Below are 12,999 nucleotides of genomic sequence, written 5' to 3'. Positions count from 1 at the left end.
GACAGTAATTTTAATCCTTGGATTAGAAGATAAGTCCTGGCTTGAAAAAACCTCCAAGAGATATTCACATTACATGGCAAAAGTACTTGCCAAAGTATTTTTCCCAAACAAGTACAACTATCTCCCATGGATTGAAACACCAGAAAGGAATTTCTTGAAGAAATACTACCAAGAAGACTATGATGTCAACTTTCAACTTCTTCTTGATAATTTGGGAAGCGGAGAACAGGAAAACAAGCTAGCAATTTTACCTAAAAAGGTCATCAAAACCATACTTAACCATAGAGATTTCAGTCAAAAGAATGCAATAGTTCAACAATTTTCATATGATGAATTTGAACCATATTACAGAACCAAAGCTGATTTTGATAGATTAGAATTGCTAGAAAACTTCCCAATTCATAAGCTCTCATTAGTTTTGCAAGATTTAGAATCAAAAAACGATATCCTTCACCATTTTGATTAAACTTTACAAATTTCTTGCTTTAATAAATAAATTCCAAAAAAACCAAACACACCAATTCATTTCATTTATTAAACAAATATCCCAAAGATCTGCTTTCCAGAATGTTGTTTCCATTCCATCCATTATTCTAACTGGTTCCATTATTCTAACTGGTCTTTTTACTCTTCTCTCCTAAACAAAATTGTCAGCAAAATACATAAAAACTCAACAGATATCCAATCACTCACAGATCAACAATAATCCTTACTTCAGCCTCATATTTCATCTTTACCTTTCCAATATCCAACAAATCATTTACTTTATTCTTGAAACAGAATTTTGAAACTGAGGTCAATATTTTTTACCCTTGCTAAAATTGAGGCTGATCAAATGGTCAGCAGACAACATGAAAAGTGTGAAAAGATATGTCTAGAAGCAGAAACAGGCAGTCACAATAGGCTACAATAACCAGTGTTATCTATGTAGTGTAACACCTGCTCTTGATATCCTTGGGTGTTATTGTTTATGGTAACAACAGCTTTGAGGCCTGGCCTACATTGTAGAGGGCCAGATTTTGTAATGCAGTGCTATTCAAGTAATGTTTTTTCCACTGGATAATGGGATAAAAAGGGGACAACAGCTCCCTCTGAACAAAATACTGTCCAATATCCTCCAATGTCAAATTGAATAATGTTTTTGACTGATTTTTGCCACTTATCCTCAGCCTTGACCCAGTCCCAGCTTCTTTTCAGCTTGGCCCAGGACCCAATTATTTATCAAAGTCCCTCCATCTGGGGTTTTTTTGATGGGAATACACTGCAAAAAAAACTGTGTCAACTGTGAGCAGTTGACATGTGGTAACTCTGAGGAAGCTTGTGGTGTTACACCAGCCTTACTCAAGGTTTGACTCAACCCAAGCTTTAATGCACAGTCACTGTGCACCTTGCACAGTCACTGTGCCAACAAAGACACTTGTGCATTCAGGTGGAGTTACAATGGCAGCTTGGCTTGAGTATCCTGCATGTCAACTGAAAGCAGTTGAACAAGTTTTTTTTGCAGTGATAGTGTTTGGCTGATGGCAAAGCCATCTCTCTGGGAGGGATGGGATATTTTACCATTTGGGTGGAGAGCCACCCCTCAAAAAGTGATGAAAATTCATTCTTTGAATTTTCCAGACCACCAGCCGTGTTTTGCTGGCTGGCACCTCCCATAGTTTAAAAACCCCAGGGAAGGAAGAAAAGGTACCACCCAACTACACAATTGTTGCGGGCATCAACTCTCCCCTGGAGAGGTATAACACCAGGCCATAACACCACAACACCAGACTTGTGTTAAGTTCAAAGAGATACTGTCCCATGCCCCATGGCAACAAAATTGGCCAAATTCCCATGCCTAGCACATAGGGTGGCTTCCAATCATGGAGTTCCTTTTCTTCTGCTCCGGGGGGTTTTTCACCCCTCTTGAGCCACCAAGACCCGGAATAGAATCTGAGGAGTCACCGGAATCACGAGAGACATGGGATGCAAAGCCCCCCCCCCCCCCCTGACCCACACATGGGTGGCTTGGAGCCCCCCCCCCCCCCAAAGGGGCTCAAGTCGGCCTAGGGGAAGCATGATGATAAACCAACGTGCCAGCGCCTCCCTGAACCTGTAAGAAGCAAAGTGAGATAAGAGGGGACACCCTCCCCAAGCCCCCGGGCAGGAAGGAGTCCCCCACACTACCACCACAGTAAGGTCCCTGGAGGGGCCTAAATGGAATTGCGGTGGGTGCGTAGAATGGAATTCGCCCCGCGGTGTTACGGCTGTAGTTGCTTGTCTACAACCAGGGTTTTTTATGGCATTGCACACTATGAATCTAAGCAACATCTCTGTGAAACAAACACATTTTGACCAAACACAACTACACGGGTGCTAGTGTTATAAGAGGACAAAGATATAAGGCTGACAACATTTAGAGAAAAGAGAAAAGAGAAAAAAGCTTTAAAGGGGAGGCGGACATTGGGGGGGATGCTTCAGCGGGGGAAGTGCTCAGGGAACCGTTTGGAGTCTTGAAGGAATTTTGATAAAGCCACTTCAGCTTTCCAATTGCCAATCAAGCCGTTCTGCTTTAAAGCGGATTCAAAGAAATTGCAGGTGTCTCCGTAGAGACACCCTATAAGACTTCTAGTTTGTGGACAGAAGTTCATGAAATGAAATAACTGTCTCCCTAGCCCCACAATTAGGGCAAAGAGGGTCAAAGATCCTACGCATTTGAAACAAATGGTTTTTCAGTGCACATTGACCCGATGCTAGCTGATTAATCAGCGAGCTAAAGGCTGTGGGTAAGCCCAAGGGAGATGGTAGTTTGGCGGGGGGGGCGTAGCTTGCCGGTGAACCCTCTTGTAGTTGCTTCTGACCACCAGGTGTTGCGCTGTGGTATGCTTTATGGTATCCCATATATATCAAAATCAAAATTTTCTGCTTTTTTTTCTTATTTCTATTATTTTCACTCTTAATCTCCCTTTTCCTCTTATAAATCACTTAATACTCCTCAAGATTCAGCTTTTGGGGACAAATTCACCCCTAGTCTTGCCTTACAGAACACTCCTAAGGGCACTCACTCAGAAGTTACATACTCTTACACACTCACAATACCCCTTACAACCTCAAACAGTTACACAATCCACATTCACAACACGGTTTCATACATAGCTACATACATATTTACACATAGCTGCATCATCACTTACATACATACAGTGTACACATGCAGGCACTCATGCAGATGCTAGCTGCATGTGATAGCTGCATGCGCTAGTGGATTTTCGTTGCATAACAGCAGCAGGTGACCTGGTTACAGCATGACTACACTAACATACAGTCCTGACCAATCACACCTCCTGATTCAGCCTGCATGTCATAACCCATAATCACCTGTACAGTCCTGACCAATCACATCCATCCATTCAGCATATGTACTAGCCAAAAACCCTCATGTACCTAGCTAAAATATCTCATGTGGAGCTCCTCTGGAGCTAAAATCCCTCACTGTTGTCTTTAAAAGGAGGCTCTCCTCCCCTGTTGTAACTTCCCCCCAGCAGACTACCTGCACTCAGTTTTCCTTATAACAAAGTACACAACTGCTCACTCCACAATATATTAGTCACCCTATATTTTGGTTTTACACACATTTAGGGTGTTCAAAGTTGACTTGCATAAAATCATAACACCATAAAATCATGAAATTCTAAGCTGAAAATATATGTTGCACCCAAGCACTCAAATTAGAGCAACATTTCTAGAATGGTACATATGAAATCATCACTTGAAAGTTTTATGATTTTATGATTTTATGCATTGAAAATCTTATGATTTCAACTTTGAACACCCTTATTACAAAACACTTACACACGAAATAACAACTCTACACAACACTCACATTACATAACACAAACCTCTGAGGGGTCCTCTTTGACCAACTATCATCTGGTTGAAGTCCAGACTCCTCACTCATAACACATTTTAGCAACTTCATCGCACCCACTTTATAACAACAGTTATCTTTTGATAACACTCCACTATCACTACATTAAACCTGTCAATCTGAGATTGGTGGGCTTGTTTTAGTGTCTAGTGAACCAGGAAAGGCAGAGGTTTCCTCATACATCCCTTTCCGCACTCAGCAAAAGGTTCTCAGGAACACTTTTGAGCTTTACAGCGCGGACCTCGTTGGCTAACTCGTCTGCCATTTCACTGCCTAGGATGTCTCTGTGGCCCGGGCACCACACAAAGGTCACCTTCAAGCATCCCGGGAGGAACAACAACACCTTGTGAATCTGCTCAAACAGTCATTGGCCTGGTTTAGGGGGAGGAATTGAATAAAACTTCTCTATTTCTGAAAAGAGAGCCAGTTGCGAGGACAAATCAGCAACAGTCTCCACCAGAACACCAACCACCAGGGAAAATGTGATGACAGCTGGTGGCAGGTGACATTGAGTAAAACATGTTCAGACACCTGAGCTACTGTGGCAAGACTCCACTATCAAAACAATGGCCCCTTTGTGGTCATTGGGGAGTCCCACTCAATGGGTTTTGGAGTATGATTGGAGACTGAACAAGAGTCTTCTTCACATCACATGCCCTCAGGTGACCTCAATTTTTCCCTGGTGAACCGCGTAAAAAAAGGTAACTTCTTCAGTGAGCACCTGCACATCGGGAAGGATTCCACCATGGAGCAGTCCGTACCTGCTAGCCAAGGAAGGCTGCTCCAGGCGGACAGCAGCTATGTGTATTGGCTGGCCGGACGGCGGAAGGTGTCTTCGCTCGCCGGGCCCGGGGAGAATATTGCTCCTTGTAATTCACTTGGCTCACCGGGCCCGGGGGGAATATTGCTCCTTACAATGCACCAGCTAGTCTACATCCTTGCCGAGGTTGCTCCCCGGCAATCACCTGCACATATGTTTGCCAAGAATGATTCATTCCCACCGGGCAGAATCCTCGGCACTTGTACATGCTTGACAAGGAGACTGGCCATCGAATGGAGTAAACACTCCCTTCGATGGCCGGTCCGACTGCACATCTAGAGGAGGAGAGTCCTCTCGATGGCCACTGTCTTCTCCCTTTGATGACCTATTACATCGGCGGCCATCGGGAGGGGTCACTGAAGGCCGAGGAGGCATCCTTGCACCGGGAAGGGGCTGGGTGGGACAATCTTTGCAAGATCAGTATGTGTGGGTTCTCAGGCCCTTTTTCAGCAATTAAAGAAGTTTTATTCGGGGGTGCCTCAAACGCACCCCAGCCATTGGCCTGGTTTAGGGGCCGAGGGGTCGTGGATCCTCCTGATTACGCCTTGGTTGTCCACGAAGATCATGATACGTCGCATATCCGCGTTCATACACAATTCCCTGGCCAAACCAAGCGCCGCCAGGACTCCTGCCGCCTTAGCAGGGATTGTTTGTCCTTGTGTTTCCGTTCGAGGTGCCCTCATAATGCGTCCTCTCTCTTGTTGAGGGTTTTCTCCCCCAGTCCCTTTTCATAGTTAGTTTCCTCTCATCTTTTGCGCGTGTCTATTCCGCTGAGTCATTGCATCCTGAAGAGCCCCGCTTCAGATCCAGAAATATTCGCCCATATCCGCAGGTTTCGGAACCTCGGGTCTCAGATACCTGGTGTGATCCGCGGTCCCTCACCAGATAGGTTGAAGTGCGTTATACTCCAGCAAGAGGAACAGCAAGTCAATTTACTCGATTGACATTCTCGAAGTCATTTAACTTATTACGATCCTTATCTAAGCCGACGTGATTGTTGGTGTTGTGGCCCTGAGTGATAATCCCTGCTTGAAGAAATGACCACTTACAATCGAGTTGAAAGCTGGTACACCGACTCCAGCTACAATGCCGATGAGCACTACGAAAACAGCCCATTTGCCACGGATCCTCGTACATTCCCGGTGCGTGCTTCGCTGTCTTCAACCGCCATGTCTAGTCAACCATACGCGTGAGTTGCCCCAAAGTTTTTCTTTCTTTCTTTCCGCAGACATTGACACGCGAAAATGCTGCTGTAGAATGATACCCCTGCCCAGTCAATTTCAATTGTATACTATCGAAGAAAAGAGGAATCTGGAGGAGGATGTGGAACCTTGCTCAGCGGTCAAGAAGCGTTATGCAGAAAGCTTGGCTGTAAAGAACGGAGACTTGATTGAAAAATCTTTGAAGTAACTATACAAACTTTTTCCCGTGTTGCATGTGTGTGATGAGTTGGATGATCACAGCACGCTAACATCAGGCTGGCTTGGTAAACTTATAGGAGCATCTCATTAATTAGGTCCAGACTTCTGCAGCAGCAAGAATCCAATCGTAAGAAGACCTCCGAGTTCCAACAGATCCGTAGCTCCATCGGCATCGTTCATTCTCTCGTACATCTGGTCCACGATAACAGATGTAACAAGACTTGGATCGAGTTTTCTACTGAGGATTATAAAATTTTGTCAGTCTTCAAGATGCACTTTTATGATTTCAGTCAATGATACCATCTCGGGCACTGATCGACTCGTCGTATGTTTAACCAGGTCCAATATGAAAAATCTGAAGCTTTCGAAAGTCGAGAAAGAGAGGACTCCATCTCCTAATGATGGCGGCGAAAGCCTGTCGATAGATGAGGTCGAGCCGAAGACGCCCACGCGAGTCTCTGTGGCCTCCTCAACCGCCCGAAGTGACTCTTCATTTGGACCCGTCCGATCTTACAAGGCGATGTCAATCACCGCAAACGTGCCTACCACACCCACCAAACCCACCGCGACGCCCACTTCGGAGATATATAACCTCTATCACAGCCAGTCCTCTGAGGACTTGTCAACAGTCGCCGACTTGACATCCCTCGAGCAGATAGCCTCAGTCTACCATCACCCGAAGCCATCTCCCCAGCAGACCCAGGAGAGCTACTATAAAACTCAACTCAGCAAATTCAACTTGGAAAAATCAGCGTTAGTCGATTCGATCAAGTCTGAGAATCCAATTTCCTCTAATTGCTCAGTTTGATCTCTTCTTAGTGCCATTTCAAATGATCACACGACGCAAGCTGATTGCAAGAACTCGCCTGGCAACTTTTCTACCACCTCTGTTGCTGTTACTTTGACCACAGCGCATGATCATGATGAATGGGACCAACATGATGATATGGTGCACACTACTGAAAGCGCTTCTAATGATGAACGATCAGAAAATTCTTCTTTAAGGAAACTGAGTATTGGTCCGAACCAATCCAGAATGATGGCCATCAAGCTTAAACAATTTACCCGAGGAGAAAGAAACAACCTCATTTACCCTTCCTGATCTATACCCAAACCTTCACTCCAAATGACATGCACTTTTGTTTTTTCGGTTTGATTCCTTGCTATTGCCTACTTATCTTATACCCATCATATACCATTAATAGTCTTATTTCCTTCAAAAGATTTAACCTTCAATGATATAGCTTTGACTTCATTTCCAAAATAATTTATTATTTCCTCGAGAACATTAGGCAGATCTTGTTTGAAATACATGCGTATCCTTCAGATTTGTGTGTTGCTTTCTACTGTCTAGATGTCAGTCAATTAACCACTTCGAATGACTTTCATAGATCCAAAATGTGTCCTTCTGAAAGAAGAGACCACAACACATTATCATACAATTCTTGTTGTGCTGATCCCCATAAATATTGGCCATCTGTTAAAGAGATGAACCCAATTTTTCATCCCAAAGACTTCATTAGCTTGCTCTTGCTTGCCCCTACCCGGGACTGGAATTGAGCTTTTCAGTGCCCATTGAAAATTCTTCTGATGCCCCCATTTTCACCACCAGCGGGATAGCACTGCATGATCTTCAAGAATTGATCAATCGGCTTGCTTGAGATTGAGACTGCTGCATGCCAACTGGGGCCCTTTTCTCTTGAGGATTTCTCGCAGTGAAGGGGCATAGGTTGTTTGGGAGCCCCATGGACCTCATCAGTGTCCGGTGAGGGAGGGAGACAGACTGCAAGTTCAATGGCCCCCAGTTATCAAGCCCTTGGAATGCAATACCGGACGGTAGACGGCAAGCAACAAAGAGATTGCGATCCCGGGCGCAAGTGGACATGTTTTACGAATACAAGAAAGGTCAATGGATGCATTAAACAGAAAGAGGGAAGGGAATCTAGGAGTGGACATCCGATTGACTGGCAGTGGAGGATTGGATGGCAATGGGCACTCCGCCATAGATCGAGCCACGCCCTCCAGTCTGCTGCCAAGACTCGCTCGATGAATACAGCAACAGCGTATCCAGCTATGCGTAGAAGACCTGGCAAGATGAGAAACAACCGTAATGGTCGCACCTGCTGAGGCACTCGATCCTCAAGCGTTACATGGAGCAACTTGAGCCAAAGAAAACAGCGGAGATTATAACAATGAATGGAGGATGTCGGGTGGGGGGGGGGGGGGGGGGGGTCAGGGTAGCTAGGATTGGCAGGGATGCAGGGCCAAGGATGGAAGTCCGGGCCTTGTGAGCACAGCGGGGAAGCCGTGTTGGCTTCCATCTAGTTCATACCAATCCTTCATTCGGGGCACGGGGTAGAATTCCAAATAAAGGAATGGCAATCAGCGGGTGTTGGATAGATATTCAAAGCAGAAGCTTTATGCAATCAATGTGTAGATATATGGTCTCTGGCTGGTGAGATAAGGAACATAGGCGGGGTCTACATGTCTTCTCTAGCCGGTTTCTTGGGGTGTGGAGCATCGTCATTCCAAAATGCCAATCTCGGGAGTATGTAGTCTGATCTGTCGCTGATACGTCAAGGACTGCCACAAGGCTTGAGTGATGATATGTTGGCGAGAGTGTCTGAGAGACACGGCCCGGGCGAATATACCCAATGGCATGTTCGGGATATGCGGATGGAGAAGAGGAGCGCCGGATAAGTCCACGCATAGGACTCAGGAGTCAGGACGACTTCCAATTGCGACGCAGAAGGGCAAGCAGATGTTTTGATTCATAGGACAAGCGACCATCCGTGTGGCGTTACAGCTCCACGTGTAAGTAGATGTGAAGAAACAGGTCCAGATTCAGATCGGTCATCAACGCAGACATAGTCGTTTACTCCAAGCTACCCCCCGTGCCAACCACAAAACCCCCCTCGTTGTCGGCTGCAACGAGCGGCTCTTTCGGAGCTCTCCGAGATGGCGGAGCAAAAGAGAGAAACAGCCAGCAGCGTACCAGAAAAGGAAGACGATTGATTTTACGCATTTGAAAGGATAAAAACAAACATGTTTCAGGACACAAGGAGAGAAGGGATAGCGAGACCAAATCAAACTAAAAAGAACAGGGTGGGGTTACATAGCGTACTAAGATGGAGTGCGTTAGTCTGAGTGTGCGTGTGAGCCAGGGGGGGGAAGAGAGGGATCAGGCTTACTTTGCGAGTGTGTTCTCGTGCGGTTGCTTCATACTTTGCTCGATCGGTTTTATAAAGATTGGCTATCTCCGGCACGAGTGGGTCGTCTGGATTGGGGTCTGTGAGCATCGAGCAAATCGAGAGCAGGACTGTTGCAAAAAAAGAAAAACGAGACAGATATTTCAGTATCCAGACAGGATGGCTCCTTCAGCTGGGTGAGAGAAGAGAGCAGCAGAGGGAGCGAACCTTTGGAGATCGTCAAGGCGGGTGACCATTGCTCGCGAAGAATGTCGAGACAGATCGCCCCGTTGCTGTTGATGTTGGGGTGGTAGATCTTTGTCTTGAAGCACACTTTGGGGGGCTAAGGAGAAGGGGAGACGGTCAGGATATCATCCCGGGCCTCTGTGAGAGAAGACAGGGGGAGGACTGACTTTGAAAGGGTACTATAGAAGCGATCCGATGGAGGCGTACGTGGCTCGGTCAGGATGGCAGTCCCAGATGATGCTGAGAGATGAAAGAGCAGCCAGGCAGACTCACATCGGTAGGGAAAGTGATCATCAAGAAGAATACACCGCCGGCGTATGGGCTATCGCCGGGCCCCATGATGGTTGCCTGCCACCTGATGGACGGAGAGCTGTGAGCACAGGACCAGCCAGGAGGAGGGGGAGGGGAAGGGATGCTTAACTGGAACATGTTAGTTTCGCACTTCGGCCCCGCAGAGCAAGACGAGGGCGGGTCTCGGCCGAGGTCATGGAGTTCCTGGGGGTGGGCAGTGGTGAGCTGGGGTGAAATGGGATGGGATGGATGGATGGATGTGGGTGGGCTTACTTTGGCGATGCGTTTGAGGGCCATGGGGGAGAGTGAGAGTGTGGGATGCTGGTGGGTTGGTGAGTGGGCAGCGAGCGAGCTGGAGGCAGCGGAAGCGGGTGATGGCTGATATGTGTGGGTGCCCGGGGGCTCGGTGGGAGAAGGGGATGGCTGGCAGGGGGTGTTTGGGTGGAGTGCGATCGGGGTGTGCTGCTCCCAGCGGCAACAGCTTCCTGGTGACACTGTTTTAAGCAAAACTTCGCCCAGCAGAATCTGCTAAGTGACGCTGGGAACACTCCCCCGCCCAGCTGAGCAGTTTCTGCCTCTTTCGGTCGCCAGTCTTCCTCCTTCGCTCCAACTCATCCATCACTGCCCTCCATACATCATCTCCACCATCCGAGAGCCTCATCGCACCACCCACAACAAGACACACACACCCACTCTCCACGGAAACTGGAGAAAACCCATGCCCCATAGCAAATGAAACAGCCAATAGAGACATCACAAAAGCAATAGTGTGGGCAGTAACTTGGCTGGAGTGTTGCCCATCGAAGCCTGCAATAGCCCGCTAGTGAATGTTCTTGCTGGGAGATTTAACACCTGCCTCTGATCCAATGTACATAGCCTCCATCTTTCTGTCTCTTCAATTTGTCTCCGTTTTCCCTGAGCCATTTTTCTTAGAAATAAAAAAAAGCGCATTTAGGCATTTGCCAAGAAATTTGAGCTGTGTTTAGAGAAGTACATCACTCTGGTCCCTTGCGCTATCCAGGTCACCAAGATGTCATTTAGTGATCTTGTCCTACATGCAGGTGTGAAAAACAACATAAATGGATTATGTGGGTGTCAAAAGAAAGCTTGAATGTTGGGTGACAATATGGGCCCCAATTTATTCTAAGGCACTCCTATTTCAACATCCAAAAGAAAGGTCTTGGAACAAATTGGCCCATATTGTGAACCAGCATTCAATTTTTTTAATTTTGAAACCCACAGATTCTATTTATGTTGTTTCTCACACCACATAGGACAAGACCACTAAATGATATCTAGGTGAGCTGGATAGTGTAACTTCCCATTGTTGGCTTTGCATAAATCTTGACCCTCAGCCTCTTGTTTGCTTTACTCAGAGTCCTTCTCTCCTTGGCTGTCTAACTGGTGTTCCATACTACAGTGTCCAACCGTAGGCAGCATGGTGAGGGGAAAGTGCTATGAAGCTGCCCTCATGGCACTCTGTAGAATATCAAGCAGAACAGGATCAAAAATATGATGGCTGGGTAGGTGTGGATTTGTTGGGAGACAGAGGGAATGTATACCCTTGGTGGAGGTGTAGGGATGAGAATCAGAGGAACAGGGTCCAACAAACGGGTTTGGAGAGGCCAAGAAGGGATTCACAAGGTTCAAACTATGAAGATTGCGGATTTGGAGGTCAGAGATGCGGAAAGGAATCAGGGAATAGGATCAAGGCTTCAGAAGAAACCAGAAAAGAATTAGGATCAATAATGATCCAACAAGTGATGGTATCCTCCTTGGATCAGGATGGAAATTGCATGTGGGACTTGTCCAAGATCAGGCAGAGCTTGAACTATAGTCTAGGATGAGCAGTGCGCACCTGACCCTTGTGTACAATGCACGTCCACTGCTAAGACGACAACAACCATTGGAAAACAACCAGAGCAACCAACACAACAAGCGCGCAACAGTCCACAACCAAATAACAACCAGAGAACAGAAATTCCCAAAGCAAAGGTAGTCTGATGACACAAGATATGAGAAACAAAGAGCGGAGTGCAAGAAAGAAAGGAAAACGCAACCGGGGAAAAGAATCAAAAGAAACATAGCCAAGGGAATGTAATAAAGATGAACCTGAATCGGTGGAGGCCAAGTCCAAACCTTGAATATCCTGGTGGATTTTGAGATCCCAATCCTGAAACTTCTTGAGTGTGGGTCTGTAATTAGTCCTCACCAAATCCAGTGTTCCGCTGCATCTACCGGTCTGAACACCACACCTCCCTTGCAACCAATACCATATCATGCACTTATGATAGCTTATGTCTTATGGGATAGTCATAAACACATAATTGCAAGCTTAAATGGGCTCCAGACCTGCCTAAAGTTGGTTTCCTTGAGTTTTACCTCTTTACAAGTGATACAAACTACCATTATCACTTTGAACATGTAGGTAAACCAGAATAAAGTGATCTGACCCACCTCCCAAACCATGTTTGAAGCTGGGAATCAAAGCCAGAGCTGGTTATTTTGGTACTTCAAATCTGTGAAGTGGGAGCAAAATGAAGTATCTACATTTGCAAGGGGCATATTACTGTATGGCCTTGCCTGCAAAATCAAATCTGAGATGTGGGCCAAATTAAGCCCATGCATATGGGCTTCATAAAACATGTAAATGATAGTTCTGGGCCTTTTGCAGGCTGTAGATTCTAGTTCTATCCGGGCTAAGGTTTCTGACCAGCCAGTTTTTCTTTTTGGCCCCCACATTACAAACCTGCTGCTAAGTACATGCCATAAATGCTGTTCTTTCCTGGGTGCATATGTCTTCAAGGATGATCTGACAGGATTCTGTTTAATCAACACGCGGCTGTTGTTGGCTGCTTCTCCTCAGGACTGGAGACCATCCCAGAGGTTGTTCATTCAGAAAATCATTGTCATGACAAATAATCTCCCGGGGTTTTTTTCCCTCCCAGATCCCAAAATTCTGACCCAGGGACCCCCAGGGGCTTACTCTTTACAGTAATATGCCCCTTGCAACTGTACAGCCAAAAAAACAGCAAAATTCCCAGTCCCACAGCTGGCTGGACCAAATTTTCACAAAAATACAGGTCTCAGTCTCCAGAAATCTGGCCCTCCAAAAAAGCACAGTTG

At 46.2% G+C, this 12,999-nt stretch overlaps 2 protein-coding genes across 2 annotated transcripts; one reads left to right on the top strand and one right to left on the bottom strand.

The window, feature by feature from the left end:
- Positions 1 to 5,764: 5,764 nt before the first annotated feature.
- PtA15_2A846 (uncharacterized protein) lies at positions 5,765 to 7,250 on the top strand (the record flags this gene model as incomplete). The annotated part of the gene is made up of 5 exons (XM_053166908.1): positions 5,765 to 5,916; positions 5,984 to 6,133; positions 6,226 to 6,405; positions 6,488 to 6,901; positions 6,968 to 7,250. The coding sequence occupies 5 exons, from the start codon at positions 5,765 to 5,767 to the stop codon at positions 7,248 to 7,250; spliced, it is 1,179 nt and encodes a 392-aa protein (XP_053018084.1).
- A 2,009-nt stretch (positions 7,251 to 9,259) lies between these two features.
- PtA15_2A845 (uncharacterized protein) lies at positions 9,260 to 10,170 on the bottom strand (the record flags this gene model as incomplete). The annotated part of the gene is made up of 7 exons (XM_053166907.1): positions 9,260 to 9,271; positions 9,340 to 9,467; positions 9,565 to 9,679; positions 9,750 to 9,761; positions 9,856 to 9,937; positions 10,004 to 10,077; positions 10,147 to 10,170. 7 exons carry the CDS (start codon positions 10,168 to 10,170, stop codon positions 9,260 to 9,262), a joined length of 447 nt encoding a protein of 148 aa, XP_053018083.1.
- Between the last annotated feature and the right edge of the window lie 2,829 nt (positions 10,171 to 12,999).

Source organism: Puccinia triticina, chromosome 2A, assembly GCF_026914185.1.
Source record: "Puccinia triticina chromosome 2A, complete sequence".
Classification (NCBI taxonomy): domain Eukaryota; kingdom Fungi; phylum Basidiomycota; class Pucciniomycetes; order Pucciniales; family Pucciniaceae; genus Puccinia; species Puccinia triticina.
This window is presented reverse-complemented; position numbering and strand designations above follow the sequence as displayed.